Source organism: Heterodontus francisci, chromosome 30 (assembly GCF_036365525.1).
Source record: "Heterodontus francisci isolate sHetFra1 chromosome 30, sHetFra1.hap1, whole genome shotgun sequence".
NCBI classification, from domain to species: Eukaryota; Metazoa; Chordata; class Chondrichthyes; order Heterodontiformes; family Heterodontidae; genus Heterodontus; species Heterodontus francisci.
Window position 1 is genome coordinate 55,305,726 of NC_090400.1, and position 22,607 is coordinate 55,328,332.

The 22,607-nt window shown below is 40.8% G+C and overlaps 1 protein-coding gene across 2 annotated transcripts in view; it reads left to right on the plus strand.

Moving 5' to 3' along the window:
* Positions 1 to 22,607, plus strand: part of LOC137346813 (clathrin heavy chain 1) — a 120,176-nt gene that overhangs the window by 53,721 nt on the left and 43,848 nt on the right. For both annotated transcript variants that reach the window (XM_068010703.1, XM_068010704.1), the window contains exons 6-15: positions 192 to 305; positions 2,397 to 2,570; positions 10,514 to 10,711; positions 11,234 to 11,434; positions 13,280 to 13,432; positions 16,267 to 16,389; positions 17,712 to 17,849; positions 18,974 to 19,138; positions 19,368 to 19,548; positions 20,750 to 20,913. In XM_068010703.1, the coding sequence (XP_067866804.1) occupies positions 192 to 305; positions 2,397 to 2,570; positions 10,514 to 10,711; positions 11,234 to 11,434; positions 13,280 to 13,432; positions 16,267 to 16,389; positions 17,712 to 17,849; positions 18,974 to 19,138; positions 19,368 to 19,548; positions 20,750 to 20,913 (1,611 nt within the window). The remainder of the gene's footprint in view (positions 1 to 191; positions 306 to 2,396; positions 2,571 to 10,513; positions 10,712 to 11,233; positions 11,435 to 13,279; positions 13,433 to 16,266; positions 16,390 to 17,711; positions 17,850 to 18,973; positions 19,139 to 19,367; positions 19,549 to 20,749; positions 20,914 to 22,607) is intronic.

Sequence of the window (22,607 nt, forward strand, 5' to 3'; positions counted from 1 at the left end):
TTTCTTTGAGTTAATGCTGGGCTAGAAAGCACTTAATATGCCTTCTAGATTACAGTATATTCCACATTAACTTAATGAGCCAACATTGGTTGAATCCATTTTTTAATATTGACTCTGTATTTATTTAATTACTGCTACAGTTTCCACTACCTGTATATATGCTGCTAATATATTATCTGGTTTCCTTGTAGCTTCACATTATTGAAGTGGGTACTCCTCCTACAGGGAACCAGCCTTTTGCCAAAAAAGCAGTGGATGTCTTTTTCCCTCCAGAAGCACAAAATGACTTTCCTGTTGCAATGCAGGTAATTAAATATGCACAATAGAGAAACTGTACATTGCCTCTTTAATCAGAGTTTCTGCAAGCTAATGGGGTTCTCACATAATATGATCCAAGCCACTGCTAGTTTATGAAGTTGATGGTGCTTTGTACTTTCAAGACAGTGAATATTTGTCTTGCAGGTTGAATTAAACATTAGATTTTTGCCTGCAAGGCAGATTGTAATGAATATTTAAAATGGCTGAAAATTTGTTTCTTGCACTTAGTGCATGCCTGTGTATGTTGGCTCATGAACTATTCAATATGCCAACTGCATGAGATTTGTCACTAGGCAGCCTCACTGAAATCTTGGTACTGTAACTGGGTCAGTAGATCATTACAATATACACTGGGTGAATTTGTACATGGTGAAACCAGTATGAACAGATTTCGAGACTCAAATAACATGGTAAAATATAACAGACATTAGGTATGAACCAGGATAGTCTTCAATGTACCAAGTCATTTCCAACTTGAAACGCAGGACAAGGTCAGTAGACAGCAGCAGTAGATTTTATGAAAAATGGCTTTTGTGGAATGTAGCAGTCTTTACCCAGCATCCATGGCAGCAGAGAAACTGCTTTAATTCTAGGATTGAATGTTTGCACAACCCTATTCCCAAGAATAGTCTGACTTCTCTGCTATGGATGCTAGCTAAAGAGTGCACTCCCACAATTTCTTTCATAACCTGTTGCCACCTTGCGCACTCCTCCCACAGGGAAGAGGAGGGGGCAACTTTCCCTGCTCCAATGTTGCATCTGTACATGAGATCAGGTGCTGTTTAAAATGAAATGGCTAGTTTTGCAGTCTAAGTTAACAGCTGTGTAGGAAGGGGATTCTTGGCAGTGGTGCAGCTCAATCTTAGCTGGTTCAAGGTTGAAGTTTTGCAGTACCTAATTTAACCCTTTTGCAAATGAAGACTGCTGATAACAGTCCTGAAGGTGTCTATAATTTACAGGTTTCACTTCATGCAGGAGAGAGTACAGAAGAGACCATGCAAAGTTGCATGCTTGGAGACAAATAGTGTCAGTGATTGGAAATTCTGTTGGCTTCCAAATATCTGTGGACTTTAATTCCAACCTATGATGCCACTTCAAAGCACATTCTTGCTGGAGTAGTCATATAAATACCATGGCTACAAGAGCAGGTCAGAGGCTAGGAATCCTGCAGTGAGCAACTCTTCCTGACTCCCCAAAGCCTGTCCTCCATCTACAAGTCAGGAGTGTGATCAAAGACACTCCACTTACCTGGATGGGTACAGTTACAACACAAGCTCAACACCATCCAGGACGCAAATCCACTTAATTGGCACCCCATTCACAAACATTCACTCCCTCCACCACTGATTCACAATGGCAACAGTGTACCATCTAAACATGCACTGCAGCAACACTTTAAGGCTCCTTTTAAACAGCACCTTCCAAACATGTGATCTCCACCAACTGGAAGGGCAACAAATGCATAAGAACACCTGTAAGTTCCCCTCCAAGCCACACATCATCCTGACGTGGAACAACATCGCCATTCCTTTTACTGTCGCTGAGTCAAAATCCTGGAACGCTCTAACAGCACTGTGGGTGTAACTACCTCACATGGACTGCAGTGGTTCAAGAAGTCAGCTCACCACCTTCAAGGGCAATTGGGGATGGGCAGTAAATGCTGACCTAGCCAGTGATGTCCATGTCCATGAATATTTTTTTAAAACATTACAAATATGCTAATGCTTTTTGTACAGTAAAGTTAATTTTGCCTTCCTTTAACAAGATTGGATTTACTGTTTTGTACCCTAGCATTGCATTTCAGATGTCAGTCTGCATTCTTCTACTTAGGGCCTTTCACCAATGCATCCACTATAGCTCCCTTAACTGCAGTTGGTTTTCCACTGATGGGACAGTTCAAGTGCTGCAAGCAGCAACTTAGCTAAAATCTGGGTCAAACGAGTCTTTGGACTCTGAAGATGAGTTTGTAATTTCCATACAGCAGTTGCTGTAACTTTACAATATGTCATAACAGAATAGAAAGCTTTGTGTACCTAAAAGTGGCACAATACATTAATGGATCTTTCTTTCCTGAAAAGATAAGTGTGAAGCATGATGTTGTTTTCCTGATCACTAAATATGGATACATCCATCTATATGATTTGGAGACTGGCACCTGCATCTACATGAACAGAATCAGTGGCGAGACTATCTTCGTTACAGCAGGACATGATGCTACAGCAGGAATAATTGGAGTGAATAGAAAGGGTCAGGTAGGAAAACATTGTGTACTGAATTGGAAGTATTTGGCCATAAGTTTTAGTTTTTACATGTGAAATATAACTGTTTGCAATGAGAGCTTTATGAAGAACTAAATCTGACCAAGTTTTAGAAACCTCTGCTAATACCAAGTCATTTGGCATTGCATTCTTTTCCTTGCATCATTGAAGTTGCTTGATGGCCTTTCTGTTAAAGGTACTATCAACAATGCCTGTAAGTGGTTTATACCATATTTCGCATACTTGAGATGGACAGTAAAATTACACTATCAATTGACATGGAGGCTTTTGTTCATTTTAGCTAAACGAGCCTCAATTTTACTCTGCAGAATGCAGCTCCTGCTCAGTTCAGACCCTACTTATTGCTCAAATTATAAATTGTGCTGCTAAGTTTCAGTAAGTGACTGTTTTTGGTGTATTGGTGATATTATTGGTGTATTTGATTCACCAGAACTGTCCTGTGATCCATGCCATTTTCTGGAATTCTAGTCATTTTCAGACTAGAGCAAATGTTAGTTGCACTTTCATTCAAGGAAACAAAGCAATGTGACGATCTGTAATTTAAGTATACTTGTGAAGCACAAGTGTTACTCCAAGAATCATTTGATCCATCACTCTGCCAGTTATAGTAACATTAAAAAATTAATATGGCAATGTGATCTGTTAACAGCCATTATATTCAACCAAGTGTCATTCTTCAGAGTCTTTCTGGCATGGAGAATGTAGAAAAATTGCTTATTGAATTAGTTCTATTCTAGTCCTTTGTGTAGAATATCAGCATACTAAGTAGCTGAAATGTGGCAAGTTTTCAATTTCCTTTCCCCCACTCAGCAAAAAATGTGGATCCCATCTAGTGACTTCATGCCCTGGAAGTGAGCAGGAGCTACATTTGTGAAGTAAAATTGGGAGGTCCATTCAATTTGCCATCACCAGACTGACCAAGTCCCTTTCTTTTCCTATCAAAAGGAAGCCTGAGGAGACTAGCTGCAGATACAGGAGATGGGTGAAGTTTCAAGATTTGTTTTTTTTTCTGCAAGCAAACAGTCTACACCGTTCTAGTTTCCTGTTAAAAGATTGCCTGAAGCATTAAATTTAGCGCAGAATTGGATTTCCTTGTAAGAGCCAGGACTGCACTATTTTTTGTTTGAATAAAAACTTATTTCAATGAAATTTGGAGGTGCAATTTGAAGAACTTTTTTTTTTCTGTTTAGTGGAGGTAGTCTTTTGGAAAGAGCTGCTGCAATTCAATGGTCACTGATTTTGCAGGGGAAAAAATGCTATTTCTATAGCACCTTTCATGTTAGGATGTCCCAAAGCACTTTTTTTTTTTTTACAGCCAATTACTTTTTTCCCCAGTGGTTATTTGTAATACAGGGAAACACAGCAGGCTCCCACAAACAGCAATGTGACTATGATCTGTTTTTGATAGCTGAGGGATAAATTGACAGACTCTCAACTCCCTACTCCCTACTCTTGGCAATAGTGCAGTGGGATCTATTACTCCTGAGGGTAGACAGGGCCTTGGTTTAATGTCTTATCTGAAAGATGGCAGCATTCCTCTCCTGCACTAGAATGTCAACTGAATTTTGTATCCAGTGTCTGATGTGGGACTTGAACCTACAACCTCTTGACTGGAGTGCTACCAGCTGAGCTGTGGCTGAGAAGTTTTTTTAAATATTGCATTTCAAAATAACCACTTCCCTTTTTCTAGCTTCAGTTGAGGGGAATTTTCTAGCCAACATTGAATAGTCGGAGTTGTGCTTTGTTTAACTTTAGCTGTCCATGTTTTTCTACAAAGCCTGGATAAGTGAAGTATCATTTGCTCCTGTAAAATGTACTGTTTGTAATCCTGATTACACGCTACTTTCCTTGGGAAAAGTTTAACTATCAAATGTGTAAATATTCCTTCTATTTTATGGAGAACAGATGAGTGCTTCCAGGTTGAGTGCTGCTGCATCAATGTCTATTAAACACTAGCCTAGAATTTCTTCCCACACATGCCAATCACTGCCTATGACTGATTTTGTCAATGCAGTGCATGTAATGTTTGAGCTCATTTGTTTCCTCTTTGCATGTGATTTGGTAAAGAAACTCCTTGCCTTAATGTCTAAATGATGCAAAAGGGCACAATGTTTGGATTGATATTTGGCAACTAAGGAGGTTTATTGTTTTGTGGAGTGGGGTTAGCATCATGGGGAACTAGTGTTGCCATTAGTTGGTTACAAATCATTTTTGGCTTTTCAGAATTCACATTTTCTTTTTTTTTTTTAAAAACTTCTGTTGCTCAATTGTCCAATCCACCAGTGTAAATTTAAATTTATGCTAATATTGCAAATCTGCAGTATTTGTGCAAACTAATTGCCACTCTTATCTGCTGTGCAAGGAGCTCCAGAAATGGGCTGGCATCAAGGCTCTCGTTTCTGAGATTAGATTAGTATTGGCTTTTTGGTCCTGTGACCTTTAACTTCCTTCACCATTGCTTTTTCATATCCTGTTCTCATCTGAGTGATATTCTTACTATATAGCCTAAGATTTTAAAAGTTTGAAAATGTTCTGATCCTAAATTACATGAAATGCATTTTAATTAAAGCAAATTATCATGAGAGCCATGAGTGACTAAGTCTAATAACTAGACTCTTGGCCCTTTTTTGTCCCATTCTCTTTTTTTTTTTCTTTTTTTCCCCCCCCCCCCCCCCAAAAAAAAACTGGCCTGATCCTCCTGTCAATCAGTGTGGAACTAGTGTTGGTGTGATTACACAGTCACTGGGGTTGATTTCCGTCAGCTCCTGACAGCGGTTGGTTTGGTGTCTTAATGAGTAGACTACTCTTAGCTGGACTCTTCAGTTGCTACTGGCTTAAATTTCCTAACACCTTCCCAATGTACAGTGTCGTTTTTAAAATTTTGATCTAACCAATTTATCCTTTATTTTGAAGTACTTTTTGGAGCTGGTTTCTGTATATCTTGATCCAAACTCTGTGGTAACCTGGTTTCTGCCAAATTTGGTTACTTGCATTCCCATATGTTTCAGTCAACATTTTATCATGCAGTTGGCCTTGTTTTTACAGTTCATGAATCATATCAAATTTAATAAAACTTGAACCTTGAATACTTGCAGGGTAATGGAGTAAAATTTTGAATAGGATAGAATGACTTCTACTGAGTAAACTCCAGAAAGTTTATGAAAGGATAATGCTGGAGCCTATCTTTACTGTTGTACATTTATTGTGCAGAGTAAAGGGTTATACATGTAGCTCCTCACTCAAACACTTCACCAGTCTCTAAGTGTCTGCTTATAAGTGCTCAAGTAAGACCCCAGTTTCCCAATCAAATCTGGAGTCAGACAGGGCTGTCCTCCCTCCCCTGTCTTTGCTGTATTGAACTTTTTGCTGGGTCCACTAAGAAGGATGCAGGCATAAGTGACCATCCCAGGCAGCGGAGGCACTCTGGTCTAAGCCTCCCTGTATGTGAACAACATTGCCGTCTTCTCAGATCCGCTGTCTGCAGACTGAGCATCTGCGACCTGTTCAAACTGGCCTTGGGAACCAAAGTCAATCCCAGCAAGAGCAAGACCAGTTCTTTGGTAACTTGGCTGACTGATCCTTTTGTCCCCTTCAGTCAGGTCAGTTTGTTGGCCATGACTGGGAAATGTTAGATATGACTGGATAGGCAATGGCAAACTTTTAAAAAGGAGTGCATGGATGAACTGCAACAATTGTTTATCCCTGTCTGGTGCAAAAGTAAAATGGGAAAGTTAGCCAAACCATGGCTTACAAGGGAAATTAGATAGCATTAGATCCAAGGAAGAGGCATATAAATTTGCCAGGAAAAACATACCTGAGATTTGGAAGCCGTTTAGAGTTCAGCAAAGGAGGACCAAGGAATTGATTTTTAAGAGGAAAACAGTACTACAGCAAGCTTGCGGGGAACATAACTACTGTGAAAGTTTCTGTTGGTATGTGAAGAGAAAAAGATTGAAGACAAATGTAGGTTCCTTACAGTCAAATAGGGGAACTTATGGGGAACAAAGAAATGGCTGACTGACTAAATGCATACTTTGGTTCTGTCTTAAAGGAGGACACAAATATCCTACCAGAAATGTTGGGGAACATGGGGCTTAGTGAGAGGAACTGAAAGAAATCAGTATTTAGTCAAGAATTGGTGTTGGGGAAGTTGATGGGATTGGAGGCTGATCAATCCCCAGGGCCTGATGGTATGCATCCCAGAGTACTTAAGGAAGTACTTAAGAAATAGTGGATGCATTGGTCATCTTCCAAGATTCTATAGACTCTGGATCAGTTCCTACAGATTGGAGGGTAGCTAATGTAACCCCTCTATTTAAAGAGGGAGGTAGAGAGAAAGCAGGGAATTATAGACCAGTCAGTAGTGGGGAAAATTCTAGAGTCCGTTATCAAAGACTTTATAGCCAAGCACTTAGAACAGTGGTAGAATCGGGCAGAGTCAGCATGGATTTACAAAAGGGAAATTATGCTTGACAAATCTACTAGAATTCAAGGATGTAACTAGCAGTGTTGATGAGGGGGAGCCAGCGGATGTGGTTTATTTGGACTTTCAGAAGGCTTTTGACAAAGTCCCACAAGAGATTATGTAAAATTAGAGCGCATGGGATTGGGGGTCGTGTATTGAGATGGGGAAGAAAAAAAATTGGCAGACAGGAAACGGGGATAAATGGGTCTTTTCTGAATGGCAGGCAGTGACTAGTGGGGTACTGTAGAGATTGGTGCCAGGACGCCAGCTGTTCACAATATACATTAATTTAGATGAGAACTAAATGTAAAATCTCCAAATTTGCAGATGACGACTGGGTGGGAGGGTGAGTTGTGAGGAGGATAGATGTTTCGGGGTGATTTGGACAAGTTGAATGAGTGGGCTGATGCATGGCAGATGCAGTATAATGTGGACAAGTGTGAAGTTATCTACTTTGGTAGAAACAGGAAGGCAGATTATCTGACAAACTGAGGGGAATATACAGTGTGACCTGGGTGTCCTCGTAAACAAGTCGCTGAAGGTAAGCATGCAGGTGTAACAGGTGGTAAAAAAGGCAAATGGTATGTTGGCCTTCATAGTGAGTGGATTCGAGTGCAGGAGCAGGGATGTCTTGCTGCAATTATACAGGGCCTTGGTGAGGCCACACCTGGAATGTTGCATGCAGTTTTGGTCTCCTTATCTGGGGAAGGATGTTCTTGCTATAGAGGGAGTGCAGCAAAAGTTTACCAGACTGATTCCTGGGATGGTGGGACTGACTTGAGAGATTTGAGTCGGTTAGGATTATATTCACTAGTTCAGAAGAGTAAGGGGATCTTGTAGAAACCTATAAAATTCTAACAGGACTTGACTGGGTAGATGCAGGAAAGCTGTTCCCGATGGAGTCCAGAACCAGGGGTCATAGTCTAAGGATACAGGGTAAACTTTTCAGGACCTGAGATGAGGAGAAATTACTTCACCCAGAGTGATGAGCCTGTGGAATTGGCTACCACAGAGCATTTGAGGCTGAATATTGTTTTCAAAAAGGAGTTAGATATAGCTCTGGGGTCTAAAGGAATCAAAGGGTATGGGGCGAAAGTGGGAACAGGTTACTGAGTTGGATTATCAGCCATGATAATGAATGATGGAGCAGGCTTGGGCCAAATGGGCTACTGCTCTTATTTTCTGTTTCTATGGGGATATGGTTCAGAGGGGCTGGGGTGTACACCAGAACATGGAGCAAGCAGCCATGGTAAACTATATAAACTGAGCATGCAGGAGCAGTGTTCTCCATTGTGAGCAATAACCTGCTCATCAGGTGAGGTGCTCACATTGTTACTGTATATGGCACAAGTCTGGCCTATAGCCCACTCCTGTGCCAAGATGGTCACCTGAGCCATCTTCCACTTTATCTGGAGATCTGAAATGGGCCGGGTCCAGAGGGACACTGTTCAAACCTCTGGATAAAGGCAGAAGAAACATGCCAACGTCTCCCTCATCCTGATGACCACCTTTGTGTGCAGCTGCATCAAACTGTGTAGAGCCCCAGTATGCAGACGCCAAGTGTTACTGCTGAGGTTCTAGCTCTCCCCAGTGTTGCGAAGGATGGGTCTGGCCACATTGCTGTGGAATGTTCCATCCAGTTGGACTGTGCTGTACCACCTATCCTTCATGAAAAAGTTAGTGCAGAAAAATACCTTTGACCACCAATCCATCAGGCAGTGGTCTGCATGGAATGTCCTCAAGGCCCTGTGAGGGGAAGAGAGATGGTGGTGGATACTGTCAGATGCTTCCCTGAGCAGACTATCTAGGTCATTTGGCAGAATGCCTAATCACCAGAACTTGCAAACAAGCATCTAGACATAGCTTGGCTGGTAAGGGCTCCATCTGATCCTTCCTGCACACCTGGAATCTCTCTGCCTGTGCACATTGCCCTCAAGGTGGCTGTGGTGGGCAAGAGACTGTTGCCTACCTCCTTATCGAATGTGCCTTTGCAAAGCAAGTGGGGAAAGATGCAGTGGTTTTTGCAGAAGTTCAACCTGAGCAGCTCTTAACAAGTCAGTGCTCTACAGGCTGTACCCAGGGACACTCTCAAAACATCTGCTGCTGGAGGGCGGTGCAGTGGTTAGCACTGCAGCCTCTCGGCTCCAGCAACCCGGGTTCAATTCTGGGTACTGTCCGTGTGAAGTTTGCAAGTTCTCCGTGTCTGCGTCGGTTTCCTCCCACAGCCAAAAGACTTGCGGGTTGATAGCTGAATTGGCCATTGTAAATTGCCACTAGTATAGGTAGGTGATAGGGGATTATAGGGACAGGTGAGGATGTGGTAGGAATATGGGATTAGTATAAATGGGTGGTTAATGGTCGGCACAGACTCAATGGGCCGAAGGGCCTGTTTTCAGTGTTGTATCTCTAAATCTAAAATCTAAATCTAAATTTGGTGAAAGACTGGCCTGCCCAAAACTTGCTGGTCTCCCAGTGCAAAGAGTTGTCAACGACAGTGTTGCAGACTGGCACATTCCAAGGTCCAAGACTGCTGAAGGCTGCACTAAAGCTTGGGGCAGCTGCTGCAAAGGCTCAATGGGGAAAGACCACTAGGGTTTCCTGCCGTAATGAACCAAGGGGTGGAACCCAAGTAAAACTCATCTAACTGTATACACCAAAATATGGGTTTTCTGTAAAATGTGCATTGCATGTAAAATGGAATGGAAGGGTTGAGGCAACTTGTGTTCTGTATTGAAAACTGATTTTCTTTTGCACTTTCTGGAATGTAAACTTGGAGCTGTTTTGAATTCTCTTTTATAATGTATTTCTTAGATTTTTGGAAAAAAACTAACCCTCCACCTGCAGATAATCAATTGATACACAAAACAGATTCCCTCTTACAATACAAAGATTAACATGCTCAATAGTAAGTAGGTGATCTGAGGAAGTGCTAATTGGGAGAGCATGCATTTTCCCAAACATTTTAGCTTGATCCCAAGGGCACATCTCCTTCCCCCTGCACTTTTGAGACCTGAAAAGTTGCACCTCAGTTCTTGTGCTGCTGCAAGATATATCAGCCTGGTCTGCACCATCAATTCTTCTGCTTTTTCAGCAACAGTTGCAAATCTAAACTCCAGTAAGAAATTTGGCAATTTGCCATTCACAATTCTATTTGTAGAAACTACATCTGTATAAATTGTTTTCCCTTGGAAACCAAATGTTTAGACTAACTAGAATGAATTCTTTTTTACTCCCAAGCACAATTTCAATGCTATATTTTTCACTTATCAAGGTTCACAGGTCAACCAAAATGATCTGTCTTCTAATCTGACAATACTGGTATAAGATACCAGTTTTCCACATTAAATCACATTGCAGTCGTTCCAAGTTCTGACGAAACCGAATACAATCCCCTCTGCATTTGTATTAAATAGTTCCCTAAATAGTATTTAACAGCTGTTTAATATTCCAGGTGTTGTCAGTCTGCGTCGAGGAAGAGAACATCATTCCTTATATCACCAACGTATTGCAGAACCCAGACCTTGCACTGCGCATGGCCGTGCGCAATAATCTGGCCGGGGCAGAGGAACTCTTCGCTCGCAAGTTCAATGCTCTCTTTGCTCAAGGAAGCTATTCTGAGGCAGCAAAAATAGCTGCAAATGCACCAAAGGTAATGCATTATACAGTGCAGTACAAATTGAATTGAGTTGAGGATGAGGGCAAATGTTTTACTTGGCAAAAAGTGGATCAAAGGTTCACTGAATACAACTGGTATTCATGAAATGTGATTATTTGAAGGAAATTGAAAGAAATTAAAGCTGTTTTAAATCTTGTGCTGCCAGTTGCTTTCTCCACTTAATGACTTAACCCATAAATTTGCACTTGGATATTCAAGTTTTCCTGAACATTGCTTCAATAGCCATTGTGCTGTATTTAGTGGCTTTAACTTAATTTAGTTCTTGATGTAATACTGATTCTGAACCTGTTACTTTTAGATTGCGAAAACTAAATCTTGGCAACGCTTGCCTTGAGCTAAATTTATGTAGTGACTAATGTAATTTTGAATAAGGCCATTGTGTTGACCATTTTGATCATGTCTTGCTCAACAATATCATTTATCAATATTCCTGTGGGCTTGGAATTTTTTGTTTGTGCATTTCACTTTTTAAAATATCTTTGCTTTTTAAACCAGGGTATCTTGCGCACCCCAGACACAATCCGGCGTTTCCAGAGTGTACCTGCCCAGCCAGGACAGACTTCCCCTTTGCTTCAGTACTTCGGAATCCTGCTTGATCAAGGGCAGCTGAACAAATTTGAGTCTTTGGAACTATGTAGGCCTGTGCTACAGCAGGGCCGCAAGCAGTTGCTTGAGAAGTGGCTCAAAGAAGATAAGGTAATACTTGAACAGAGATGGAACTCCAATTTGAGTCCATACAGGCAATAGTCTTTGCACACTCTACAATAAGAGTTTGAACTTGCAGCTGCATTCAAGTGTCATGTGCTTGTGCTCAACTACCTATCTGTGGTGATCTTGGCAGATGTGAAACTGCAACTTGGTCTTTTATAACATTAATTGGTGTATGAAGAAAACATGAATCCCCTAACTGCTACTTTTTTTCCAGTTGCCTATTTATTTCTCGTTTCAAGTTGTGGATCTTCCAATGGATTGGAATTAAGGTTGATGGCAACCAGAGCATTTTTAATGTAGGCGTTACAATTTAGTGGCATTTAAACTTTTTTCTTGTGCTTGATTATGTTGGAATGACTTGAATGTATTGTCTGCCCCTGGTTGCCTTGAAGACTGCTACCTTGAGCCATTCTGTCCAGACTGATAAATATTTGCTTCTGAATGGTGGAGTTGCAACACTACATAATCAAATTGTTTGGTCCTGGTTAACTGAACTTGCAAGTCACCCTCCACCAACAGACTGGTTGCAGTGTGTATTACCTTGCACATAGCAGTAACTTGCCAAGCTCATCTCATCAGCCCCATGATCCCCTTATTTCTGCAGTTGAGGTTACCATAACCTTCAAACTGCCCACCCAAGTCACATGATCCTGCCTTGTACATAAGTCACCATTCCTTCATTGGGTCAAAATCCTAGCATTTCCAACCAAACCACATTGAGTGTGCAATCACCAAGGCTGAACAAATGTTCAAGGCCCATCACCTTGGCAACAAATGATATATAATGTGACCTTTCCAGGGTCTCACAGCTGAATCCTTGAAGGGAAGCTCTTATTCAAGGGTTAGTTCGGGCAGGATAAGGTTAGTGACTTTCAAAGTCAGACTCTAGGCAATAGGTGCCAATTTGCCATTAAAAGCAAAAGGGAGGCAATCAAGGTTTTATCTATTGCAAGATTGATTTTAATGTGGTCTAGAAAGCTATTTTTGGCAGCAACTCCTTGTTACCTGGTTTCTCAGTCAATAAATAATTGGCTGAACAGATTGCTGTGTAGTCCAGTTTGATACACGAAGTTGGTTTTTATTTATGCCATTCAACGTAACATTGAGTTCCTTTATGCTATATAAAGGGTCTGAAATTAACTGCTGTCCAGAAATCCACCTGGAATACCAAAAGCTTGAAGTTAAGTAGATACTCGTAATTCTGCTATGCAAATAAGAATTAATCCATAAATGCACTCTTCCCTGCTGTTTGCAATTTCTGTTTTTCTACACTGAGCTCACACATCTAGCATTTGGACAATGTGGACTAATGTAAATTCCTTTCCTCTGCTCCAGTGTTAAGTTTGCAAGCCTACAGTTCATATTTTAATCCACTTATGCCAAATCTACAGTTGAATGTAGGTTATGCTAATTTTTTGCAGCTAGCACATGGCATTGGGCCCGAGTAGCTGCACCTCCAACTTCTATTGCCTACAATGGTCCAAACACCTTGATGGGATATTGGCCTATGTCTAACCCCATATCTCTTTCCTTTTAGAGAAAAGTAGCAATTTTAAACTTGTGAAGAATTATCAATTTCTTTACTTACTGAATTCCATTTAAATTGAAGCTTGCTGGCTTGTAAGCCCAAACTTTTTTTTTAAGTCAAAATAGTATTTGTAGCACTCTTTGCTATCACCATTCCTTGTTCCTATGTCAGTACCACTGCTAGTTGAAAATGCTCTACCACTTGCATAGTCCTACTTTTAAGCCATAGGCCTAGTTTATGCAATAAACTAAAACAACTTGTGGTAATTGAGTTTAATGGGTCTATATGTTGTGTTCCTGTAGCTGGAATGTTCTGAGGAGCTTGGTGATATTGTGAAGGCTGTGGATCCCACACTGGCACTGAGTGTCTACCTGAGGGCAAATGTCCCCAATAAAGTTATCCAGTGTTTTGCTGAAACTGGTCAGTTCCAGAAGATTGTACTGTATGCCAAGAAAGTAAGTTGCATTTGTTTTTATATAGCAGTGTGATTTAACTTTTTTCTTGCTCCTGGAGCTTGAACTATTAAGTTACTTTAACTCTAGACAAACACAAATTGCTGGAATATTCAGGCAGTGTCTGAGATCTCCAGCATCTCTATTTCACTTTGGTATTGGGCTCTAATTTTAGAACTTGTAAAATCTGCTTTCAAATTTCCCTTTGCAAAAATCCTTGTTTTGAACAACGTCATGAGATCTTGCTTGAATGTTTAAGTGTTTTTTTGTGGCGCATTTTGACTACTTGCGGAGCTCCTCAGAGTGCATTCAGTTCAGAGCCCTATCTAGTCACTTTGACCTAAATCGCTACTTCAGTAATTTTGCTGTTCAATTTTCATTTGACGTGTATAATTCAGTCTTGCTCTTTAGGAACATTTAAGGACAGGAGGTGGTCGTATGTTCAAGTCTGCTTTGCATTCAATAAGGTCATGGTTGATCATCTGCCTCATTCAATTTTCCCCATCATATCCCCAAAGCCTTTGATTTCTTGCGTGTCCAAAAACCTTTCTTCTGTTTTTAATATACTTGATAGCTAAGAATCCACATTTCTGGTGTGGAATTTTCTACACCTCCTGGGGGGAAATGTCTCCATCTCAGTCCTAAATAACCAATCCCTTATGAGACTGACTGCTAGTTCTAGTCTCCAACCAGGAGAAAGACTCTCTGCATCTGTCCTGTTGAGCCTCTACAAAATGAGGTCACATCTCCATTCTTCTAAACCATGGTTGTTTTTAGTTTGAGATACAGCACTGAAACAGGCTCTTCAGCCCACCGAGTCTGTGCCGACCATCAACCACCCATTTATACTAATCCTACACTAATCCCATATTCCTACCACATCCCCACCTGTCCCTATGTTCCCCTACCACCTACCTATACTAGGGGCAATTTATAATGGCCAATTTACCTATCAACCTGCAGGTCTTTGGGAGGAAACCAGAGCAGCCTGAGGAAACCCATGCAGACACAGGGAGAACTTGCAAACTCCACACAGGCAGTACCCAGAATTGAACCCAGGTTGCTGGAGCTGTGAGGCTGCGGTGCTAACCACTGCCGACCATGAATCTCGCCTGCCAATCCTGTGACAGCAGGCAGTTCTTAGCTTGACTTTTGATAGCAGGATCTCTGGGACTGGTCATAGCTTTTGGAGGGGCTTGGCTTGGCTCATTAGTGTACATATGGAGGGGGTAGGTGGGACCTGTCTGACAGACACCTGTCTTGTAGTTGGTCACTGCCTGACTGTAGGCTCCCCAGGCAGGGTGAGTGCTGAGTGGTTCACGGTGCTGGGATTGGCTGTCCTTGCTATTTTCAGGTGGCTTGGTGAGTGAGCAGGTTTATGGGTGTGAGGTTTTGTGGGTGGGGGGGGGGGGGGGGGTGCACAGGATGGAACAGCACTGAGGGAGCAGAGTAGGAAACCCTTTAACCAGCACAAGTCTGGGGAGCAGAGAGCAAGGGTGGGTGGGGTGGTTGGCAGCAACAGATCAAGATTATCCCTGACACATGGTCATCTATCTAGAATACTCCACATTGCTACATCAGATGTGAGCAGGCATTGACTACTGGTACAAGCAGAAAATATGCCAGGTATTTCATGAGAAAGTAAGTTGATTAGTTTTATTTAAATCTTTACAAGCATTTTTGTTTTGATGTAACATTTCTAATGCCTTTATCTTAATTTGCCCACTGGCCACCACAGTATTTTGTGGCTGGACCAGTTAAGTTTCTAGTCAATGATCCCCACGTGGTTTGTGGAGTAATCAGTGATGCTGTTGAATGTCATGGAGGTGGTTAGATTCTTATTGGAGATGGTCATTGCCTGGCCCTTGTGTGTAGGAATGTTACTTGCCACTTATCAACCCAAGCCTGAATGTTCAGGTCTTGCTGCACATGAACAGACAGCTTCAGTATCTGAGGCATTGCAAATGGTACTGAACATTGTACAAGCTTTCCCACTTGTGACCTTTATGGAGGGAAGGTCATTGAAGCAACTGAAGGTGGTTGGGCCTAGGACACTACCCCACTACCATGAACTCTTGCAGCAATGTTTTTTGGGACTGATTGGCCTACAACAACCACAAGCATCTTCCTTTGTGCTAGTATGATTCCAACCAGTGGAGTGTTTTCTCCCTAATTTCCATTAACTTCAATTTGGCCATGGCTCCTTGATGCCATACTCAAATACTGCCTTGATATCGAGAGCAATTGTTGTCCCCTCTCCCTGTTCAGTTATTTGGGCCAAGGCTGTAATCAGGAAGCCGCCTGCAACCTGTGACATTCATACTTGAACTGTTTCTGACTTCAATCCTCAACCCAAGCCACTATTACTGCCTTGCCCCCAAATTCAGTGAACCCTAATCTTCTAACCTTGTCAAATGCCTTTTGAAAATGTGCAAATCCTTGGCAGAATTCAATGTCTGGATTTTATAGGGGTCCTCTGCATGATCCACTCATGGTAGGTATAATGTCTTATGAAGTGTTTAATCCCACTGAATAGGATAAATGTGGCTTTAGGTTATGATTCTGATTGCTGTAATAAAGTTACACTAAGCTTTTACACTCCTAGCCTTGCAGATTGTGGCTGTGGCAAAATTAAAACTGCTTTGTCTAAATTTGAGATCCTTTGCAATCTTTATAATTGAGCTGCAGCAATATGGGTTTTTTGTAGGTATTTAGAATTTCCTTAAAGGAATTCTAGTACTAAAGCATCTCGATGGCATTGAACATCTGAGGATGTAGGTATGTTTGTATCTGTACAGTGCTAGGTTTATTGCTCAACTATGGTTTGTCTTGTTCAGGTTGGTTACTCTCCAGATTGGATCTTTCTGCTGAGGAATGTGATGAGGGTTGGTCCTGATCAGGGTCTTCAGTTTGCTCAGATGTTGGTTCAGGATGAAGAGCCTCTTGCTGATATCACCCAGGTAAGCATTCATCAATTTCAATGATCAGTTTAAAAAAAAAACTGGCATAGAAATGAATCTTTTAGTTGAATACATTTTTAAGGCTGGGATACAGATTTTTGGTCTAGGGGAATTGAGATATGGCAGAGCAGGCTGGATGGGCCATATCGTTGTCTGCTCCTATTATAAATACACAGTGAAATAACACTTTGGAATAAAGTACAAAATAAAGGTAACAATTAATAGCCTTCCTTTTAATGCTGAAACTCTTGCTTTTGAAAACTAACATCTGACTGCTAGACTGTTTAAGAAAAAACAATCAGTACATACTAGTTTTAGCACTTTTTTTCCTATCATCTAGCAAGTTCCATTTTGTAGCTAACTCAACTAATCACCCACTTAAAATCTACAGGTAAATTGTGCAGGGAAGAGAACCCTTCGGTGACCAGTGAGGCAATGAATGTGGGATGGTCGTTGTATAATTTTTTTTTAAGAGCAATGGAATGCTGATCTAGTTCAGTTTATGTGGATCTTATTTTGTGACTTATTGCAGTACTGCATTTGCAACCAATGAAAGTGGACTCCACTGGCCAGAAGGCTCCAGAATCAATCCCTTGTCTTAATTTGACCGCTAGTTATTGGGAATGCAGGGTCACAATTGGTCTTCTCTCTCCTGGAGAAGAGCTGTCACTCTTGTCTGTTTGCTTACATAGCATGCTGTCATTTATAATGTTTTGTGTAAATGTAGTTTTTGAGAATGTGAACTTGAGATTGGTGCAAGAACCAGAGATGAGAATTTTAATGCAGTGAGTTGTGACTTGGAATGTGCTACCTGCAAGGGTGCTGGAAGCAGATCAAATCAAATATTAACTTTCAATAACCGGGTATGTTCCTGGAAAAAACAGGGCTATGGGAAGTGAGAGCTCTTTCAAACAATGAGCTGAATGGCAGTTTTCTATGCTGTACTCATCTATGATGGTTCCATGGGCTGCCAGGAATACTTCCCTGAACTTGCATGAATTTTTTTGGGATAAATTCCAAAGGGCTTCTCGAGCACTCCATTGAGTGCCCCTAAACTCAAGAAATTTTGTATCTGATTTTGTAATCAAATAGTTTGCATTGGGTAGGTCAAAAGAACTGGGTAATTGAGGCCAAGCAGTGCGTCCCTCTTGTAACTGCCTGTTCTAAGCTTTGAGTGCATGGAAAGGATTGCAAGCAGGAGCTGTAAATAACTTGGCACATTTTTCATAGTGAATAATTGCATTCACTTGACAATAACATTCCATAGTGTGCAAGTTTTATTGTCCAAATCTCAATTTCCCTCAATTGCTGTAATTTTGCAGATTGTCGATGTGTTCATGGAATACAACCTGATCCAACAGTGCACTTCCTTCTTGCTGGATGCCCTCAAGAATAACCGTCCATCTGAAGGCCCCCTGCAGACCCGCCTCCTGGAAATGAACCTCATGCATGCTCCTCAGGTACAAGAAAAGCTGTTAGTCAGACCTTAACTTTTGTCTTTGCAAATTGCAACAGTTGTAACACTCTGGGTGCAAGTGGAATAATTGGATGTTGCCCTCTTCCCTGCCAATATTTGGGCAATGCCCACATGCACTTCATCTAGTGATCTGAGTGGGTTTAATTGAATTTCCATGGTGTCTGACCCAGTTCCAATAAACCAGACACTACCTTTAAGAATAAGGTTGTCACAAATCAGGAGAAACCTTCTCTTTACCCAGAATGTGGAACTTGCTACTGCAAGGAGAGTTGAGGCGAGTAGCAAGTAACATTTTAAGGGGGGAAAAAACTAGGTAAAGGAGGGCAAGAAATAGAGTATGCTGTTGGTTAAATGAGGCTAGTGTGCAACATAACACCAATGTGTACCACTTGGGCTGAATGTCTTGTTTCTGTGGTGTAATATAATACAAATCTAATGCAACCATGGGGGATGATTGCTGCTACACTATCCCATATCCCTTTAGTTGATCAAATTTAAATGTCATATTTGCTTACTTTTACCACTTTTGGATTCCCCTTAAATTCTAACCTACCCAGAATGGTTTAATTCTACCACCAGCTAATCTGTTTCAGCTCCTGTTGATTGCAGAAATGCAACTTCTCGGGTTGACATTTCAACCCCTCTAGTGGCTGCATGGACAATGTGCAGTTCATTGTGCAATGCAACATAAAACAGGACAGAACATAAACATGTTGCTTTGTTACTCATGTTTTTGGGTACTTGGTTGTCTTTAAATATTCAGGAAGAGTGGACGATTGAGATTGCTGTGTTCAATATGCTGTTGGAATTTCCCCTTCCAAGAAACTGCCATGTATTCTGACTTGGAACTGCAGGTGTCCTAGTCATGTGATGCTGATTTGCCAGTAGGAGTTTACAGCTTTCCAGTTTGTTGCTTCAGACTCACTATTAAAGAAATGCTTGACATTTATTTGGCTGGCTTTCCACCTGAAGCAAGTGGATTGATTTGTATGCTGGTACAGTGCTTTATCTTCCTCTTGTGCCATATCTCCTCTTTCAATGAGAGCTCAAATGCCCATACTTATCTAAATTGCTAGGGTAACTTGAGTATCATGTCTTTATTTTCAGGTTGCAGATGCTATTCTTGGTAACCAGATGTTCACTCATTATGACCGTGCGCACATTGCTCAGCTTTGTGAGAAAGCTGGACTGCTGCAAAGAGCTCTAGAACATTATACAGACCTATATGATATTAAGCGTGCTGTTGTGCACACTCATCTGCTCAATCCAGAGGTCAGTAACTATAGATTTCACCTATAGTTGAATTTGAAGGCTTGGTTAAAGTAGTTTAAGGTAACTTTCCTTAAATTTTGGAGGTTACTTAAGACTTCACACTAATTTTTTGAACTTCATGTTAATAGTTCTAGAATACTTGGCAATTAAAGCAATGTTAATTTTTGCATCTTGATTCAATTAAATTTAATTTTGACATTACTGTAAACCTTAATCACCCTTCCCACAGTGGCTTGTCAATTACTTTGGCTCCCTGTCCGTTGAGGATTCTGTTGAATGTCTGCGTGCCATGCTGTCTGCTAACATCCGTCAGAATCTGCAGATCTGTGTGCAAGTTGCCTCCAAATACCATGAACAACTTGGCACACAGCAGCTGATCGAACTGTTCGAGTCTTTCAAGAGTTTTGAAGGTAGATGCTAAGATGTTTGACTCCATTTCATATGAATTATATTCATGGAGATTTGTCAGTTGACAGCAGGAATTTAATGGCAGAATGGGTGATTTCACATGCTGCTTTCATCACTTGCTGCAGGATCATTATACAGTTTCCCACACATCTTGAAGCTTGCCTGACTAGGCTTTTTTGTGTACCAAGATAGTGAATCAGCAACTGTTGAGTAGTAAATTGCATCCTGTGCAATCATTATCTGAAATCATGATTTGCTTTTTTTTTAAATAGAGGTAATTGTGCACAAGAATCTGAAAGGTTTTCACTTACTAGTTTAGTATCAATTATGCCCCGGCTGCTAACCTAGTCCACATTGCTTTATGCATCACTGCTAAGACATAAGATAGCTTGCTTACATTCCAGCATTTCCTGCTTTTATTGTATACGATACTTCCAGACTATTCAAAGTTCTCCCTTTTTGTCATCCTACCTTTCCAGTATTATCCAAAACACACTCTGCAGCTGCCCCCTCTCTCCACTAAAGGTTTTCAAAAGAATTTTAATCTTTTCCACCAAGTTTTCAATTTTGTCCATCTTCCTTATTCTATCTGTGAATCACATTCTTTAGTGCAAGATAAGGTGATGGTTGCCTTGATTTTTTTCCTTTTTTTCAATCTGATTGAAAGACTAGCTTTGCTATCTGACCTGTAAGTAAGATTTGGTAGTGTGCAGATACATAGTATCCTTGGTAACATTGCTCTGAACAGTTCCTGTCATTGGAAGGTGGGCATGTAGATACTGCTTTGAGTGGAGCAAGCTGAAGGGTTGAATGGCTGACTCCTACTTTATGCTTTAGGCTAGGCATACTTGTGCATTTTTGTTCCCTGTCCTGTATAGAATATGCTGCAAATTCAAAGGTGAAATATTTTCTGGGAGTCAAACTAAGTGTGGGGATTGGTCTGATTATTCTGAAAGTAGAAATATAGCTAACTTGACATTTGTCTAGCTAGGTTTCTATGGAATATTATCTCAATTAGTCCAAGTAAAGTCATGGGCTACTAGATAACTGGAATCTTGGGACAGAATTGAATTTTCTTACCCAGTAAGTGGTGTTGGGTCTAATCATGGAACAGCAAAAAATGTAGGGTTTAAAGGCAATCTTGACCTTGAAACAGATTCCCTGCTTATCCCCATGTTACATGTGCTTTGCTTTATTTGTAAGGTCTATTCTACTTTTTGGGCTCCATTGTAAACTTCAGTCAAGATCCAGAAGTCCACTTCAAGTACATTCAGGCTGCCTGCAAAACTGGGCAGATCAAAGAAGTGGAAAGAATCTGTCGTGAGAGCAATTGTTATGATCCAGAACGTGTGAAGAACTTCCTTAAGGTAAAAACAATTCAAATTTCGTGGCTTTATTTTTTTGGTTCTCGAATATACTAACAATTCAAAGTAAACTGAGTGACTTTTTTAATTAATCTTGGTGTTAACTGGTTACTTCAGTCTGGCAAATCTTGTTTTGCATGACTGCATACAAGAATTTTACTTGGGCTACTTTTTGGATTTTATAATTTAAAGTAATCTGAATTCCAGATTCCTCCCTTTTGAAGGAAGCTACTGTCTTGATTGTCCCATGGGACCTGTGATGCACTTTTTAAACTGTTCATGCATTGGCTATTTGCATCTGTTGGGGGAAAAAAGCAATTCTAATCACTCAATTCTCATGCTGTTCTGTGCTGGGCCATATGGGTACAAGGGCTCCATGTTCAACACTAATTGCACACTATAGTATTTTTGGTTGTCCTAACCTCCATCAGATATTCCATCCCAGGTTAGCACTCCATGCCTGCCCAGGTTTTTGGCTTTTCTGCTGGGTTTTAAATGTAATGTTTTCACTGAGTCTAGCTTGATTATTGGCTATTTCAAACTTCCAAACCTGTGCAGTCAACTCCAATTCAATGTCCTGCCATAAGTGCATATTTCAATTCTAAAGGCCTTGTCGCATAAATGTTTTAAGTCTTGACTGCAAACAGCTCATTCTGTACAAGGGGTCTAATTGAATCATCTGCACTTTTATAACTTCAAGACTAGTTTCAATGTACACATTCCACTCTAAACTGAATTTTAACAATATAGTGCATGTTTAAATACACGCAACAGTTATTACACTTACAAGCAATTTTGTAACTACAGGTGCTTGAACTTTTAAATAACTTCTAGTTATGTACTTGCATTAATCTACAAAGTGATATACAGGGACTACAGAAGTAAATGGGCTTTAAAGAAACAGCCTATCTAGCTGCTTTTTCAGCTGTAGTCTAAAGATCCTCAAAGCTTCATGCAGTAATGTAGAACAGATTAAACTGGGATTGCAGAATTGAGATGTTCCTTCAGTTTAGTGCTAAATTGAAGTGTGGTTTGATGACTGTTGAACTTGTTCCACTGCTTGTCAGTTTGTATAATGTTGAATTAAGTGACCAGCTCTTGATGGAAGCTATTATCTTTTGTGCTGTTCCTTTGTGTCTGGAATGGGCAGGACATGTACCAGGTAAATTTTGCAGCGCAGGCCGCCGCCTTTCCTTTTCTTTGCTTGTTTCCAGCAGACTCTATCCTTCTCTACTTGTGCAGGATAGTGCTCTTGGATGTGGCAAGACATTGGCAGAATATCCATTGTAAAGCTGGCTAAAATGTTTACAGAATATTCTTTTCTGGAATATCTGAATATATCTAAACTAGTGATTTGCAATATTTCCAAAGTTTAACCACTCATCATAAAATGGATTAAAGCCAACCTTAACTGAGCAGAATCTAACTAAAAATGGTAGATGGTAGGCTGCCTTGAACCACTGCAGTTCTGGGTAAGGATTTCCAGTAGTGACCCAGGGATGAAGGAATGTGGCTATATGCTTGATTTGGGATATTGTTACTCATTCATATCTGGATCACAGCAGTGAGGTGCTTTTGAAATGCAAGTTACCTGTTCAGGATATGGTGCAGTGGAATTTAAACACTGCTCAAGAAGCTGCTTTCACCACAGGAAAGAATGCTACTGAAGTTGTAAAGAACTAAACCAGAGACTTCAG